Source organism: Orcinus orca, chromosome 2 (assembly GCF_937001465.1).
Source record: "Orcinus orca chromosome 2, mOrcOrc1.1, whole genome shotgun sequence".
In the NCBI taxonomy this organism is placed as follows: Eukaryota; Metazoa; Chordata; class Mammalia; order Artiodactyla; family Delphinidae; genus Orcinus; species Orcinus orca.
The window spans coordinates 62257763-62270616 of record NC_064560.1 but is presented as its reverse complement, the minus strand read 5'-3'; the positions used below and the strand labels follow the sequence as shown (position 1 = coordinate 62270616).

The 12854-nt window shown below is 50.1% G+C and overlaps 1 protein-coding gene across 1 annotated transcript in view; it reads left to right on the top strand.

Annotated features, from left to right (window-relative positions):
* Window positions 1-8087, top strand: part of WDR93 (WD repeat domain 93) — a 49377-nt gene extending 41290 nt beyond the window's left edge. Inside the window, exon 18 of the mRNA XM_033402851.2 lies at window positions 7752-8087. Within this exon, the coding sequence (XP_033258742.1) occupies window positions 7752-7851 (100 nt within the window). The 3' untranslated portion in view covers window positions 7852-8087. The remainder of the gene's footprint in view (window positions 1-7751) is intronic.
* The last annotated feature ends 4767 nt before the right edge of the window (window positions 8088-12854 follow it).

The following is a 12854-nucleotide window of genomic DNA, read 5'->3' as shown; positions in this document are numbered from 1 at the left end:
CCTTAGTTCTGGCATGTGAACTCTTAGTTGCAGCATGCACATGGGATCTAGTTCCCTGACCAGGGATTGAACCTGGGCCCCCTGCATCAGGAGCGCGGAGTCTTATCCACTGCACCACCAGGGAAGTCCCAGATTTGAGTTATGACTCTATCACTTACTAACTGGGGGAGACGTTGGGTGAGTTACTTAGCCTCTCAAGGCCTCAGTTTCCTTAGTCATTCAAAAATATTTATTGAGCACCTACTACGTGCCAGACTGTGTTCTGGACATTTTGATGATACCTGTTCTCCAGGCTTTGTAGGTATTCAGTGAGAAAATACACGTAAAGTGCTAGGCACAGGGTGGTCGCTCAGTAAATGGTAGGTACAAAAATGGTGATGGGTCCCCGCTGAGTTCAAGTTCATGCCTGGGAGGATTGTACATATCACCACGAGGGGGCACCACAGCTCTCCTCCGTGACTACATTTACCGCCGCATTCAGTTCCTCCCGGGGTTGTGGCGTGTTGCTCAGGCGGCTTCCAGTACCTCATGGGGGGAAGCATGCCCACCCACCAGGAGGGGAATATGGTCCATGGGTCTTGGGGGAGGAGGACAGTGAAGGAGGGGTCAGTTGACATTTCCCCTGATTAAAGATTTACCAAGAATGCTCAGCTATCCCTCACCTGGAAGTTTCTTATTTTGACCCTTGATGATTTGACTTGTCCTTAAGAGATGCAGCTGAAGAATTTAAGGGTCAAGTATTATGATGTCTACAACTTACTTTCAAGTGGTCTAAGAAAACATTTGTAGAGAGAGACAGAAAGAAAGAGAAAATGTTAACAACTGCTGAAACCCAGGAAAATATAGAGAGGGAGAAAGAGAGGGAGAGGAAATGCTAACTGGTGAGTCTAGGTGAAGGCTCGTTGTGCTACTTGCAACTTTTCTATAGGTTTGAAATTTTTCTAAATAAAAGCTGGAGAGAGATTATATTATTTACAGTAGAATCCTGATTTTGAGTAAAAGAACACTAGAAATGTACACACCACTAGTAACAGTAGCTATATTTGGGTAATGAAGCATGTGTGATTCTTTTCTTTGTATTTTTCCTCTTTGTGGCTTTTCTATCAAACATGTGCATGATTTTGGAAAATTTCAAATACTGGTTTTAAAAAAAAGTCAAGAGTGTGAGGCTTGGTCATGGCTGTAGTGGGGCCGTTCTCCTGGGTTGGAGGTCATGGTGTGGAGTTTTCTGGTACTCTTGTTTGATGAGGCTCAGAGAACTTGTTTAATGAGTGTGTTACCATTTCTGTCCTTTCTGTGGAACCCCCTCCTTTTACTGGACTAGGAAGGGTGAGCCTCTCCACTTGACCCAAAAGCCAACTGGCTGCCCTCCTTGTGGGAATGGATCACAGGCCAGCAGCTCCAGCTCTGGGCAGCTTACCTCCTGGCTGGCAGCCGAGGGCCCAAGCAACTCAGGACACTTCAGCCCCTAACTGACACTTCCCGCCCTCAACCAGGGTGCCAGGTGGACGTTACCACTCAGACACCTGCTGAACTCTGCTATTAGCCCAATAAGGTTGCTTCACATGTAGAACTACTACCATAACAGAGCAATTCCCCACTGTAAAAAATGTTATTATTTCTGAGATATAAATATATATATATATATATATATATATACACACACACACACACACACACATACTTGTAAAATTTGGGAAACAGGACAATACAAAGAAGAAAATTTAAATAACCCACAACCCATCACCCCAAATCCCAGCACTGCCATTCATGTGTTAGTACATATCCTTAAGGTTTTTTTTTTTTTTTTTTGCGGTACACGGGCCTCTCACTGTTGTGGCCTCTCCCGCTGAGGAGCACAGGCTCTGGACGCGCAGGCCCAGCGGCCATGGCTCATGGGCCCAGCCGCTCCGCGGCATGTGGGATCTTCCCGGACTGGGGCACGAACCCGTCTCCCCTGCATTGGCAGGCGGACTCTCAACCACTGCGCCACCAGGGAAGCCCTCCTTAAGGTTTTATCCTTAGCATTTTCACTAAGTTGAGATCGTGTTCACTTTTTTAATCTGGCTTTATGTCACTCCAGAATACAACTTAATGACTTTTTAATTTTAAGAAAAACTTCCTTGTCACAGTGGTTTTTAATGTCTATGTAATTTCCGTGGGAAAGGTGTCTATAATATCCTTCCCCACCCCACTATGGTTGGGTCTGCTCTCATGAGAAGACAGTCCCTTCTGCCCTGACCTCCTCCAGTCTCTGGAACCCCAGAGACCTATCCTGGCCCCCAGTGGGAATTGGGAGGGACCCCTCCAGTTCCCCCTTCCCAACCGTCTCTCTTCCCTGTCAACACAGCTTAGCCCCTAGGTCCCACACCCCAACCCCTCCCCGGGAGGGACCCCAGAGGCCGGGTCGGGTGGAGGGGACTGCCTCCCAGGGAACCTTCTGCAGGGAGGAGGGCTGGAGTCAGCAGGGCTGACCAGGTGGGGCGCTGGGGGCCAGGGACAAGGCTGGGGCTAAACGGGCAGTGGGAGCTTGGGGAGGGGAAGAGCTCAAGAAAGTGCTCCCTGGCTCCGGGGACCCACAGCAGGAGCCGGGAGGGGCTGCACTGTGCGGTTGGGGCAGGCCTAGCTTGAGGGGACATTTACTTGGGCCTGATCACAGTATTCAAATCATATTCCTCACGGCAACCCATTTTCTGAATTGGGTCCCAGAGATAATTAGGAAACACTGATTTAAAGAAGGCTCTTCCTGTTCTGCTCGCTCTGAGGTCTGACACCTGGGGCTTTTCCAAAGAATACCCCGCCTCCAACATTTTATTATGTTAAATATACAGAAGCTTTGAAAAAAGTCAGTAAACATCCACATACCCACAACCTAGATTCTGTCATTTACATTTTACTATCGTTTCTCACACATAACCATATATGTCAGAGGATTTTAATCTTATCTTTTTTCTCTCTCTCTATTTACTCCTTTTGTCTGAAACAGTTTCCATTGGCCCTAAAACTAGGTGAAACTTTAAGGCAATGGATTCAGAGTTTCAAACTCCCGATAGTCTGTACAAATTGTTTTTGCAAAACCTGCACTTGGGACTTTTATAAATAGCCAGTGTGAAGAAGCCTGCCTTTAGGACTTTGAAAGGAGCCCAGATAGCACCCAATGTGCCCCCCACCCCACCCCCTCCGCAGGCCTGGCTTCCGCTCCCATCCAGCCTGGGCCTCCAGGGCACCATTTCCATCTGGCTCCGCTCCCTGTTGTAGTATCTGCCATCTCAGCTGGGTCAGACTTCTGATCACAAGACAGAAATTTCAGGACACAGGAAGCTGACAGAAACAAAATGCCTCTCTCTGTCTCTCTCTCCCCCCTGCCCCCTTTGTTCCCTGTGGCCAAGCAGAAAGTGGGCTTCTGGGCTGACCCAACAGTCCCAGCTCCACAGGGCACACGCCCCCTTGGCGAGGGGGTCGGCAGGCCCTGTATGGACACCAGGTGACATTTCCCTTGAGGGTGGAGGAGGAATCCCCTCCCACCCCACCCCACCCCCGTTTTTACTATCCCTGGGAGGGAAACTGTGGGCCTATCCTAACCTTCCTTTGCCTTTCTTGAGAAACAAGGGGACGAATCCCTGGAAAATTATTTATAGACTCATAGATCCCAAATGTGCACATGCCATCAGGCTACTGGAATTCAGAGGTTTTGTGGGAGGCCTTACAGATGTTCCGTCTCCTCTCCCACTTTGCAGATGGACAGTCCATCTTTTTGGAAATGTATGCACACACATTGCTTCAAAACAATAGACAGCAGTCACATTTGTTGTGCCATCACGGGAAGGAAAACCCTTTCCTTGCTGATGGTGGAGGGAGGTTGTCTCAGTCTCCAGAGAGGGCTTTCCCCAGGGGGCACCTGACAGTCAGCGCCCAGCCTCACATGAACAGGCAGCCTCCCCTGTCCCTCCTCACCGCTGAGCACTGACTACCAAGGGGAAGCACACTGCAGATGTGCTGGTACCACGTGGCAGGCGGCTACCACCACCCCTGCCCTGGCTGTTGGTGGATAACCTCACCTCCCACTTCCCAGAGCATGCCAGTTCCTTGGCTGCCCTCTCACCCGGGTCTCCTGGATCACCCCCACCCCCTGTCTCCCTCCTGATGCAGAGAAAGAGGCATCCTGCTCATACCCAAGGCCATCTCCTCCCCCAGGACACCCAGACCTTATTGTCCATCTGGTTGGTGACCTCTTCCCCTCCACTGTCCTAATCACAGGCATGTGTCCAGACCACATTCCCATGTTAGAAAACAAGCAAGCGCCTTCCCAGTTCTGCAGCCGCCTTATTTCTCCTCCCCCCAGAGCACGGCTCCCAGCAATCAGTCCTCACCCCACTCCTGTGTCCTTTTTTCCCATCTGCACCCCAGCCCACTGCAGACTCACCATGGGTGTTACTCTGGCCCCACTTTCCCAGACAATATCCTCAACCAGTCATTTTTGTGAGTTTTTCCTAGTATTTCTGTAGGGTAAATTAGAGGTGGACTTTCAGAGTTACGGGGTAGGCATGTTTGAACTGGGATAGTTGTACCCACCAGCCCTCCAGAGACGGTGGATTCACTCTGCACACTCACCCCTTCCCCATACTGGCCAAGAAATGAGGGATAAAAATTGATAGCTCATTACTATTTTAATTTGGAAATTAACAAGGTTGAGCATGTATGTGCTACATCTACTGTATGTCTCTCTCCTTCTGTGACCCCACCTGGGTCTTTTTCTTAGGGGTGAGTTCATTTTCTTTTGATTTTAAGAGTTCTTTGTTAATATGTTGTGAATAATTTTTCCTGCATTGTCTTTGGATAGGAGTAATTTTGGTTGCTTGTTTAGCCAAACAGAAGTTCGGTATTTTTCCATCTTCTCCCTTAGGCTTTGCTGAGGGGCGGTTGTAAAGAGCCTCAAATGCAGGGTGCAATGCGATGAGGGGTAGACGAGAGCCTCTAGCTGTGTGACAGGTCAGACCTCAGTGTCCTCATATGTAAAACAGTGACAGTCCTACCTCCTCATAGGACATTGCCTGGCACATTCAGTAAAGGTTAGCCATTATTTATTACTAGATCATAGAGGAAGCCCTTCTACACTCCAACATTATATTTTAAAAGTCACCCACATCTTCTTTGAACAGATTAATGACTTTATTTTCAGTCCTCCTTTTAAAACTTGCCCTAGTTCCATCTATGCTCTGCCTCCTGGCTGGTCGCTCACTGATTCCATGTTGTCCTGACCCCTCTGCCCAGCAATTTTACTTCCACTTACTTAGCAGCAGCAATAGTATTATTATAATTAACTTCTACTGGAACTCTCCTACACTGTTGGTGAGAATGTAAATTGGTGCAGCCAACAGTTTGGAGGTTCCTCAGAAAACTAAAAATAGAATTACCATATGATCCAGCAGTCCCACTCCTGGGCATATATCTGGACAAAACTATAATTCAAAATGATACATGCACCCCCATGTTCATAGCAGCACTATTCACAATAGCCAAGACATGGAAACCACCTAAATGTCCATCGATAGATGAATGGATAAAGAAGATGTGGTACCTATATATAATGAAATACTACTCAGTCATAAAAAAGAACAAAATAATGCCATGTGCAGCAACGTGGATGCAACTAGAGATTATCATACTAAGTGAAGTAAGTCAGAAAGAGAAAGACAAATACCATATGATATCACTTATATGTGGAATCTAAAATATGACACAAATGAACCTACCTATGAAACAGAAACAGAATCACGGACATAGAGAACAGATTGGTGGTTGCCAAGGGGGAGTGGGTTGAGGGAGGGATGGAGTGGGAGGTTGGGGTGAGCAGATGTAAGCTTTTATATATAGAATGGATAAACAGCAAGGTCCTACTATATAGCACAGAGACCTATATTCAATATCCTATGATAGGGACTTCCCTGGCAGTCCAGTGGTAAGACTCCACACTTCCAATGCACGGGGCCCAGGTTCGATTCCTGCAGGAACTAGATCCCACATGCATGTTGCAACTAAGAAGTCAGCGTTATGCAATTAAGACCCAGGGCAGCCTAAATAAATAAATATTTTTTAAAAATATCCTGTGATAAACCATAATGGAAAAGAATATTTAAAAAAAGAATGTATATATATATATGTATAACTGATTCACTTTGCTGTACAGCAGTCATTAACACAACATTGTAAATCAACTATCCTTCAATTTTAAAAAATGAAAAACAATTAACCTTTACTGAGCACCTACTGTGTGCCAGGTACTATGCTAAGTACTTTGTGGCATATCTTGTTTCTTACTATGATTATTATCATCCCCACAGTACAGCAAGGAAGACAGAGGTCAAATTGCCTGTCCAGGGTCAGCACCTTATAAGTGAAGTAGCTGGGTTTGCACACAAGCAGTGAGGGGCCAAGGCCTGAGTTTCTAACCTGCATAGCCTCTGCCTGCCCCCTGCCCATCCGCTCCCCCCGCAACACACATATATACACACACACACTGCATACTGGAATCTCCAAGCGTCATCAATAGGGAAAGAGAATGAGGCAGATCTGAGTGCCTCCTAGAAGCAACTGCTGGGATACATTTTCAGTGAAAAAGGCAGACAGCACAACAGTGTGTTGCACACTTCCATTTAAATTTTAAAAAAGATTATATGCATGTCTGTACTTGTGTGTATGAACAGTATTCAAGGATTTATAAGGAGTTGTTAATTACAGTTGCTTTGGGAACAGAAAATAAGGATCTGAGGTGAGAAGGAGATTTAATTGTATACTCACTTGTATCCTTGATTTTTGTTTTTAAAAGCAAAGCAGAGGTTACTTCTTTAAGTTAAAGAAAAAAAATGCTTTAATGCACTGTGTACCAGACATCTCCATGTGACTGTCCCATAGGCAGAGCCGCAAAAAACTGCAGTCCCTGTCTTTCCCCACAAAAGGGTCCCTTCTCCCATTTGCCCTAAGCTTTTAAACATATTTTAAATCATCGCTCACTCAGGAATCAGAGGCAGAAAGCTGGCAGCAGCCTGCATCCTCTCCCCAGAATGAAGGCCTCCTCCTGCCTGCTTGCTGTGGCCAGCTCGACGTGCAGAATGAGGGGAGACCCTGGGCTTCTCTGATTCTTCCACACTGACTATGCATTTATTTGTTATTTTTTAAAAACCTATTATTTTTTTTAAAAAAACTCAACTCAAAAATCTTAACTTCTGAGAGCACTCCCCAAGCAGGGAGTGCTGCTCTCTGCACTTTACCTCTATAGCTCTTAAATGCCTCCTATTACAAATGTTCTTTTCCTCTCGTCCCTCTTACTAAACTGGGGGGAGGGGCGGCTGTTTTAGTCACTTTGATCTTTCCAACACGTCCACCAGTGCCGGTGGCTAGTAGATGCTCAAGGAATGTTTGTTAAATGTAACTATTGGCATTCGGATGTATTTAACGTTGGTCCTGCAAACAGACTTTTAGTTTGTAAATTCACCATGCCTCGTATCACTGTACATTTCCTAGTTTAGGATGCTAGACCTATATTGTTCCTTCAGTAAAGCTGTTTCGAGTGCCTTCTGTGCAGCAGGCTGAGTCCTGAGAACACAGACAGGAAGCAGATGTGTCATTTGGAGAGTTTCTTATATCAGCCCAGGGTGGTCAGGGTCTGCCCTGGGGACCTAGGAGCCCCCGGGGTGGGGTTGGGGGGAACATAGCGCAAAGCAGTTTCCTCTCATCAACTGTGTGGCCCACAGGTTTCGGAAGCTGGTGAAGAACAAGGTGAAAGAACAGGAGTACTGGACCCGGCTTCAGAGGTATTCCTCGCTTCTCCAAAGAGAGAACCTCAACAAGTGACAGGGCTGCTGCCCTGGGCTCTCTGAAAAGGTTGGCAGCAGGCAGGCTTTGCCCTGGAATGCTGTGAGGTCAAGAGACACAGTGACAAAGGGCTGCAGCTCAGTAGGCCTAAGGGGCCTAGCCTTGCAGTCTGGGACCTCTGCAGAGCCAGCAAGGGGAGAGGCCCAGTTTGGGGGGCCTTCAACCACTAAGCCACTTGTCGGAATCCTCAGGCGGGCAGATGTCTCACCTAAATAAACAGCGATATTGTCTCCAGACTCCAAAGCTGCTGTGGTGTGTAACCTTCATTCCCACCCAGTCCAGACCCCCAGCAGGGCCCAGGCGATGATGTCAGCCAGAGTCCCAGGCCTTGTGAGGACCACTTGCCTCATAGGACCAGGAGACATTTTGTTCAAATGAGCAAGACGCCCAGTCCACCCCAGCTACTGTGTGGCCTCCTTTTCTCTCCACCTACTTCTTTTCCCTCTCTTTGCTGTCTCATAACCTTATGGAATCAGTTTGGAGAGGCTGAGGCTCAGAGAGGTTGAGTGGCTGCCTGAGGTCACACAGGTATGAGAGGCAAAGTAGGGGCAGGTGAGGAGGCAGGCAGGAACTGTGCCACTACTGCCTCTTGCCTTCTGGTCTGGGAACCCTAGAGGAGGCTGGGGGACCTGGGGGCACAGGAAGAGGGCGGAGAAGTGCCTTTTTCTTTTCTAGAAACTGTCCTTCCCAGGAAAACTGGGTGGAGGAGTCCCCTGCAGCTCAAGGCCTACATCTGCCTCTCCGAGGACACCGTGTGGTATCTTTGAGAACTGCAAATGGTTAGTGCCTCTGGCCCTCTCCCAAGACGGCCCACCAAGGCCAAAGGCTTACATTGTTTTGTGACCGCAGCTGCTTTTGTGTCCCCATCCACCTTCTCCCCTGGGTCACACACACTCTTTGTTGGCACGACACCGCCCTCATGGTGCTGATACCGACTATAGCTGAATGTCCCCTGGATGAAGAGTTCCCCGCCTGAGACACTGCCCCTTGCCCTCCCCAGGATGGGAATGAAAACACAGCAGCAAAAACAACTCTCTACAACAGTCCTCTTCCACAGTAGGCATGGTGGCAGCTCTCTCTGAGATGAGGAAGGAAAACTTAGGATGATAGTCTTGGCCTTACAGGCCACCTAAATGTGACGGGGAACTAACATTTACGGGGCATCTACTGTGGTCTGTGTATTTTTCCTATAAGCCTTGTGAAATATAGATATCATTACCCCCATTTTACATGAGAGGGAAATTGACACTCAGGTTACACAGCTTGGAACAGCCTGTATCAAATCCTGATGGACTTTTTCAACAGCAAGTGTCAGAAACCCACCTCAAACTAACTTTAGCAACAAGGGGAATTTGTTGGCTCATGTAGTGTAAAAGTCCAGGCGTAATGCTTTCCATGTGGCTGGACCCCGGTGTTGGATAAGAGCAGGAATCCTTCTCCGCCTCTCAGTTTTTTTTGGTTTTTTGTGGGTTTTTTTTGCGGTACGCGGGCCTCTCACTGCTGTGGCCTCTCCCGTTGCGGAGCACAGGCTCGGGACACGCAGGCTCAGCGGCCATAGCTCACAGGCCCAGCCGCTCCGCGGCATGTGGGATCTTCCCAGACCGGGGCACGAACCCGTGTCCTCTGCATTGGCAGGCGGACTCTCAACCACTGTGCCACCCACCAGGGAAGCCCTGCCTCTCAGTTTTGACTCCCTTTCCAGGTAGGCCCTCTGCTTGAGCGGCACCACGGCCACCAACAGCACCCACAGTGAGTGTCCCTTTCTCGATGGTTCCAGCAAAGTCCTGAGCCTGTTCCTCACCCGCCTGCATGTGGTCACATCCCTGAACCACTCACCATGACGACCTCACCAGCCTGCGCACATGCCCATCCCTGGAGGGGCATGGAGGTCATGGCCACCCAAACTAAGGAAGGGGGAGCTGTCTGGAGAAAAGAAAATGACAGGCCGCAAGGGACGAAGGCAGGAGGGATGCTGAACAGGCCGAGACAACGGAGGTGCCCTGTCCACCCTTTCCAAAGTCACATGTAGCCAACGCCAGGCCACCTCCTCATTTCCTAGTGTGCGTGGGGGAAGCGAGGAGGGCTGGGGCATTCACAGGGAGCCTTAGGGGATGGGGCCCACAGAGGGAGGAAGAAGGACCAGGGCTGGCAAAGTGCCAGAAGATGGGCAGAAGAGGCCCAGGTGGCACTAGGCTGGGGATCCAGGGCACTAGCGCTGGTGCACCACTGGGGCTGTGCCAGTGGCCCCCAAAGAGGTCCTTGCCCACTGGGAGAAAGGGCCCCTTAGGAGCAGCACCAAGAAGCTTGGGTCTTCTCAGGGGAGTGTTGGGACCAGGGTGAGGCAAATGAGTGCCTGGGGTACAAAGTTGAGGAGGCACTTACCCTCAGCGTTGTGCAAATGCAGGGCCTGCCCCTGGGGGAGAGCTGGGGAATGGACAAAGTGGCCCTGGCCTCGCCCTGGGATAAACAGGGGCTTTGCAGTTAGGGCTCGCTTCCCTCCCCAGCCCTGTGCCAGCCTGGTTCTCCAGGTAGGGGGTGTTTCAGAATCCTGGGGCATCCATGTGCCCCTCAGATGGACCTGTTTATTTAGCAACGCATGGCCAACGCACGGCCCTCCTCCAGGTCCACCACCTGCCCACCCACGGCTGAGCCCAGCTCTCCAGCCCTGCTACCAGGACAGTCCGCCACCTGCCGATACAGACAACTCATGACCACCAGCCCTTCCCTCCGCCCCTGGGTTCATACGATGACCCAAGTGGCGTGTCCTTGAATAAATGTTTTGCATGTCGACCCATCAGCTTAGCTGCCCCTCCTTAAAACACTGGCCCGTCCAGCATCAGCATCTACACAGTACAGCTGTCTCGGCGGGAGCAACACGTGTGGTCAGCAGGCAGTGGCAGGTCCCTGCTGGCAACGGCACTGGTGGCCCATGTGCTTTAAGAGCTTTATTTCACACCCCCAACATGCTCACACACTCGTCTGCCAGGCTAAGGCAAAGACCGGATTTGTCGACTACCACCCACCGTTGTCCCCACCCCAATAGCCACGCACTAGCTTTGTGAAAAATTCCTTGACCTTTTTCTGTGCTCCAGCGTCCTGATCTGTAAAATAGGTATAAGCACCACCTGCCCGCCTCACCTGTGGCTCTGAGGCTAAAATGACTTGAAATTGCTGCTCCATATATGTCTGACCCCTTGGGCTTCGAAGGCGGAAAGCAGGGCAGCACTGTTGGCTGGCGGCGACCAGCGTGCCGGCGGATCCGCAGGCCAGGCCTCTGATGCCATCCTCCCCCTCCTCCCACTTCTAGCAGGACGGTGCCCAGACCGCTCTGGGCCAGCCCCAGGTGAGGTGAGGCGCCACCCAGCACCCTCTGTCCTTGCTCAGCTGTCGCAAAGGCAGTGCACCATCGGGGAAGCACACAGGCAGGCCCTAGAGTCACACCCGCGTCCCAGTCCCAGCGCTGCCCCTGAATACCCGCACGGGCGCGTTAGTTAGCCTCTTCCTTCCCTAACTGCCCATCCTCAAGATGGCCCTGCTAACTGGGGTTAGCTCACAGGTTAGCAGAGAACTGAGAGCGAGCACTCGCCTAGGGCTCACCTACCTGGACGCTGCTTGGTCCTCCTCCCGCTGGGTGTGAGTGCGGCCAGCCCAGGAAGGGGGTGGGGGCGTGGGAGTGGTGGGAGGCGCCCCCTTCCCATCTCCAGGCCTCTCTTATTAACAGGGACGTGCTAATGAAAATTCACACCCAGGTGCTAATAAACAGTGGGCCGCTCCTGGGCTCGGAGAGCGAGGAGAGGCTCTCCGCAGGGGAGGGGGCTGGCCGATGAGCCCCACTTATCTGTGAAAAGACTTGCTAATAACTTTAATTCCCCGTCCTAAACCACGGGGCCTTTGCCATGTAAATAGATTTTCTAAACTGGGCTGGGTCCTGGAAAAGACTTCCCGTTCTGCTCCTTAGGGCTGTGGGAGGGGAGAGCGCGTTGGGGGTGGAGGTGCGGGAAAGGGGGCGGATCAGCGAAGGTGTGAGGTCCCGCCCCCCTGCAGGGCCTCTGCTTTTGGATCGCACTCTCTGCAGCCAAACGCTGGCCAGGGTGCGCCTGGGCTTCTGAATTATACACAGTAAGCCCCCCACCCCACTCTGAATCACTGCCCCTCCTGGCCTGGGCCAGAGCACTGGAAATGATCTCCAAAGTGGTTTCAAAACAAACCTATCAATATCAATGGATAAATAAACTGTGGTATATCCATACAATGGAATAGCATTGAGCAATAAAAAGAAACGAAGTACCGGCACATGGGAAAATACGATGCTAAGTGAAAGAAGCAAGATGCAAAAGGCCTCATGTTATATGACTCCATTCATACTAAATGTCCAGAACAGGCAAACCTATAGGGATAGAAAGCAGATGAGCTGGCTGGGGTGGGGAGTGGGGGAACGGAATCATGGGGAGTCACTGTTAATGGTTACAGGGTCTCTTTTGGGGGGTGATGAAAATGACCCAAAATTAGACAGTGGTGATGGTTACAGAACTGTATGACTATACCAAAACCATTGAATTATGTACTTTAAGAGTGAATTTCATGGTACATAAATTATATCTCAATAAAGCTCTTATAAAAAATGCCAAGGCCAGTATTTCAAAGATGCTTGAGCAGGGCAGAGGGGAAGAACTGAGTATCCATAGATGGCTGAGGAACCCTCGGACAGAGAGGCTACACCCCCTTAACCCCCCTCACCACCCCCCAGGCTTGACTGCTCACCAGACCCCCTGACTGAGGCCAGGCTCCTTCAGGGCTCAAGGCTCCCCCTTCCCCACACAGCACTTCCCTAACCTGAATCCAAGCCTGGTTCCAGGTCAGCTCTGTGGATTTGGATGCAACCAATGGACCTCTCATCTCACCCTAGCCAGGCCTCTGGGAGGTCACAGTTACTTAAACTTGGGGCTGACCACTGGTATTATTTCATGTCTCTAAACCACATA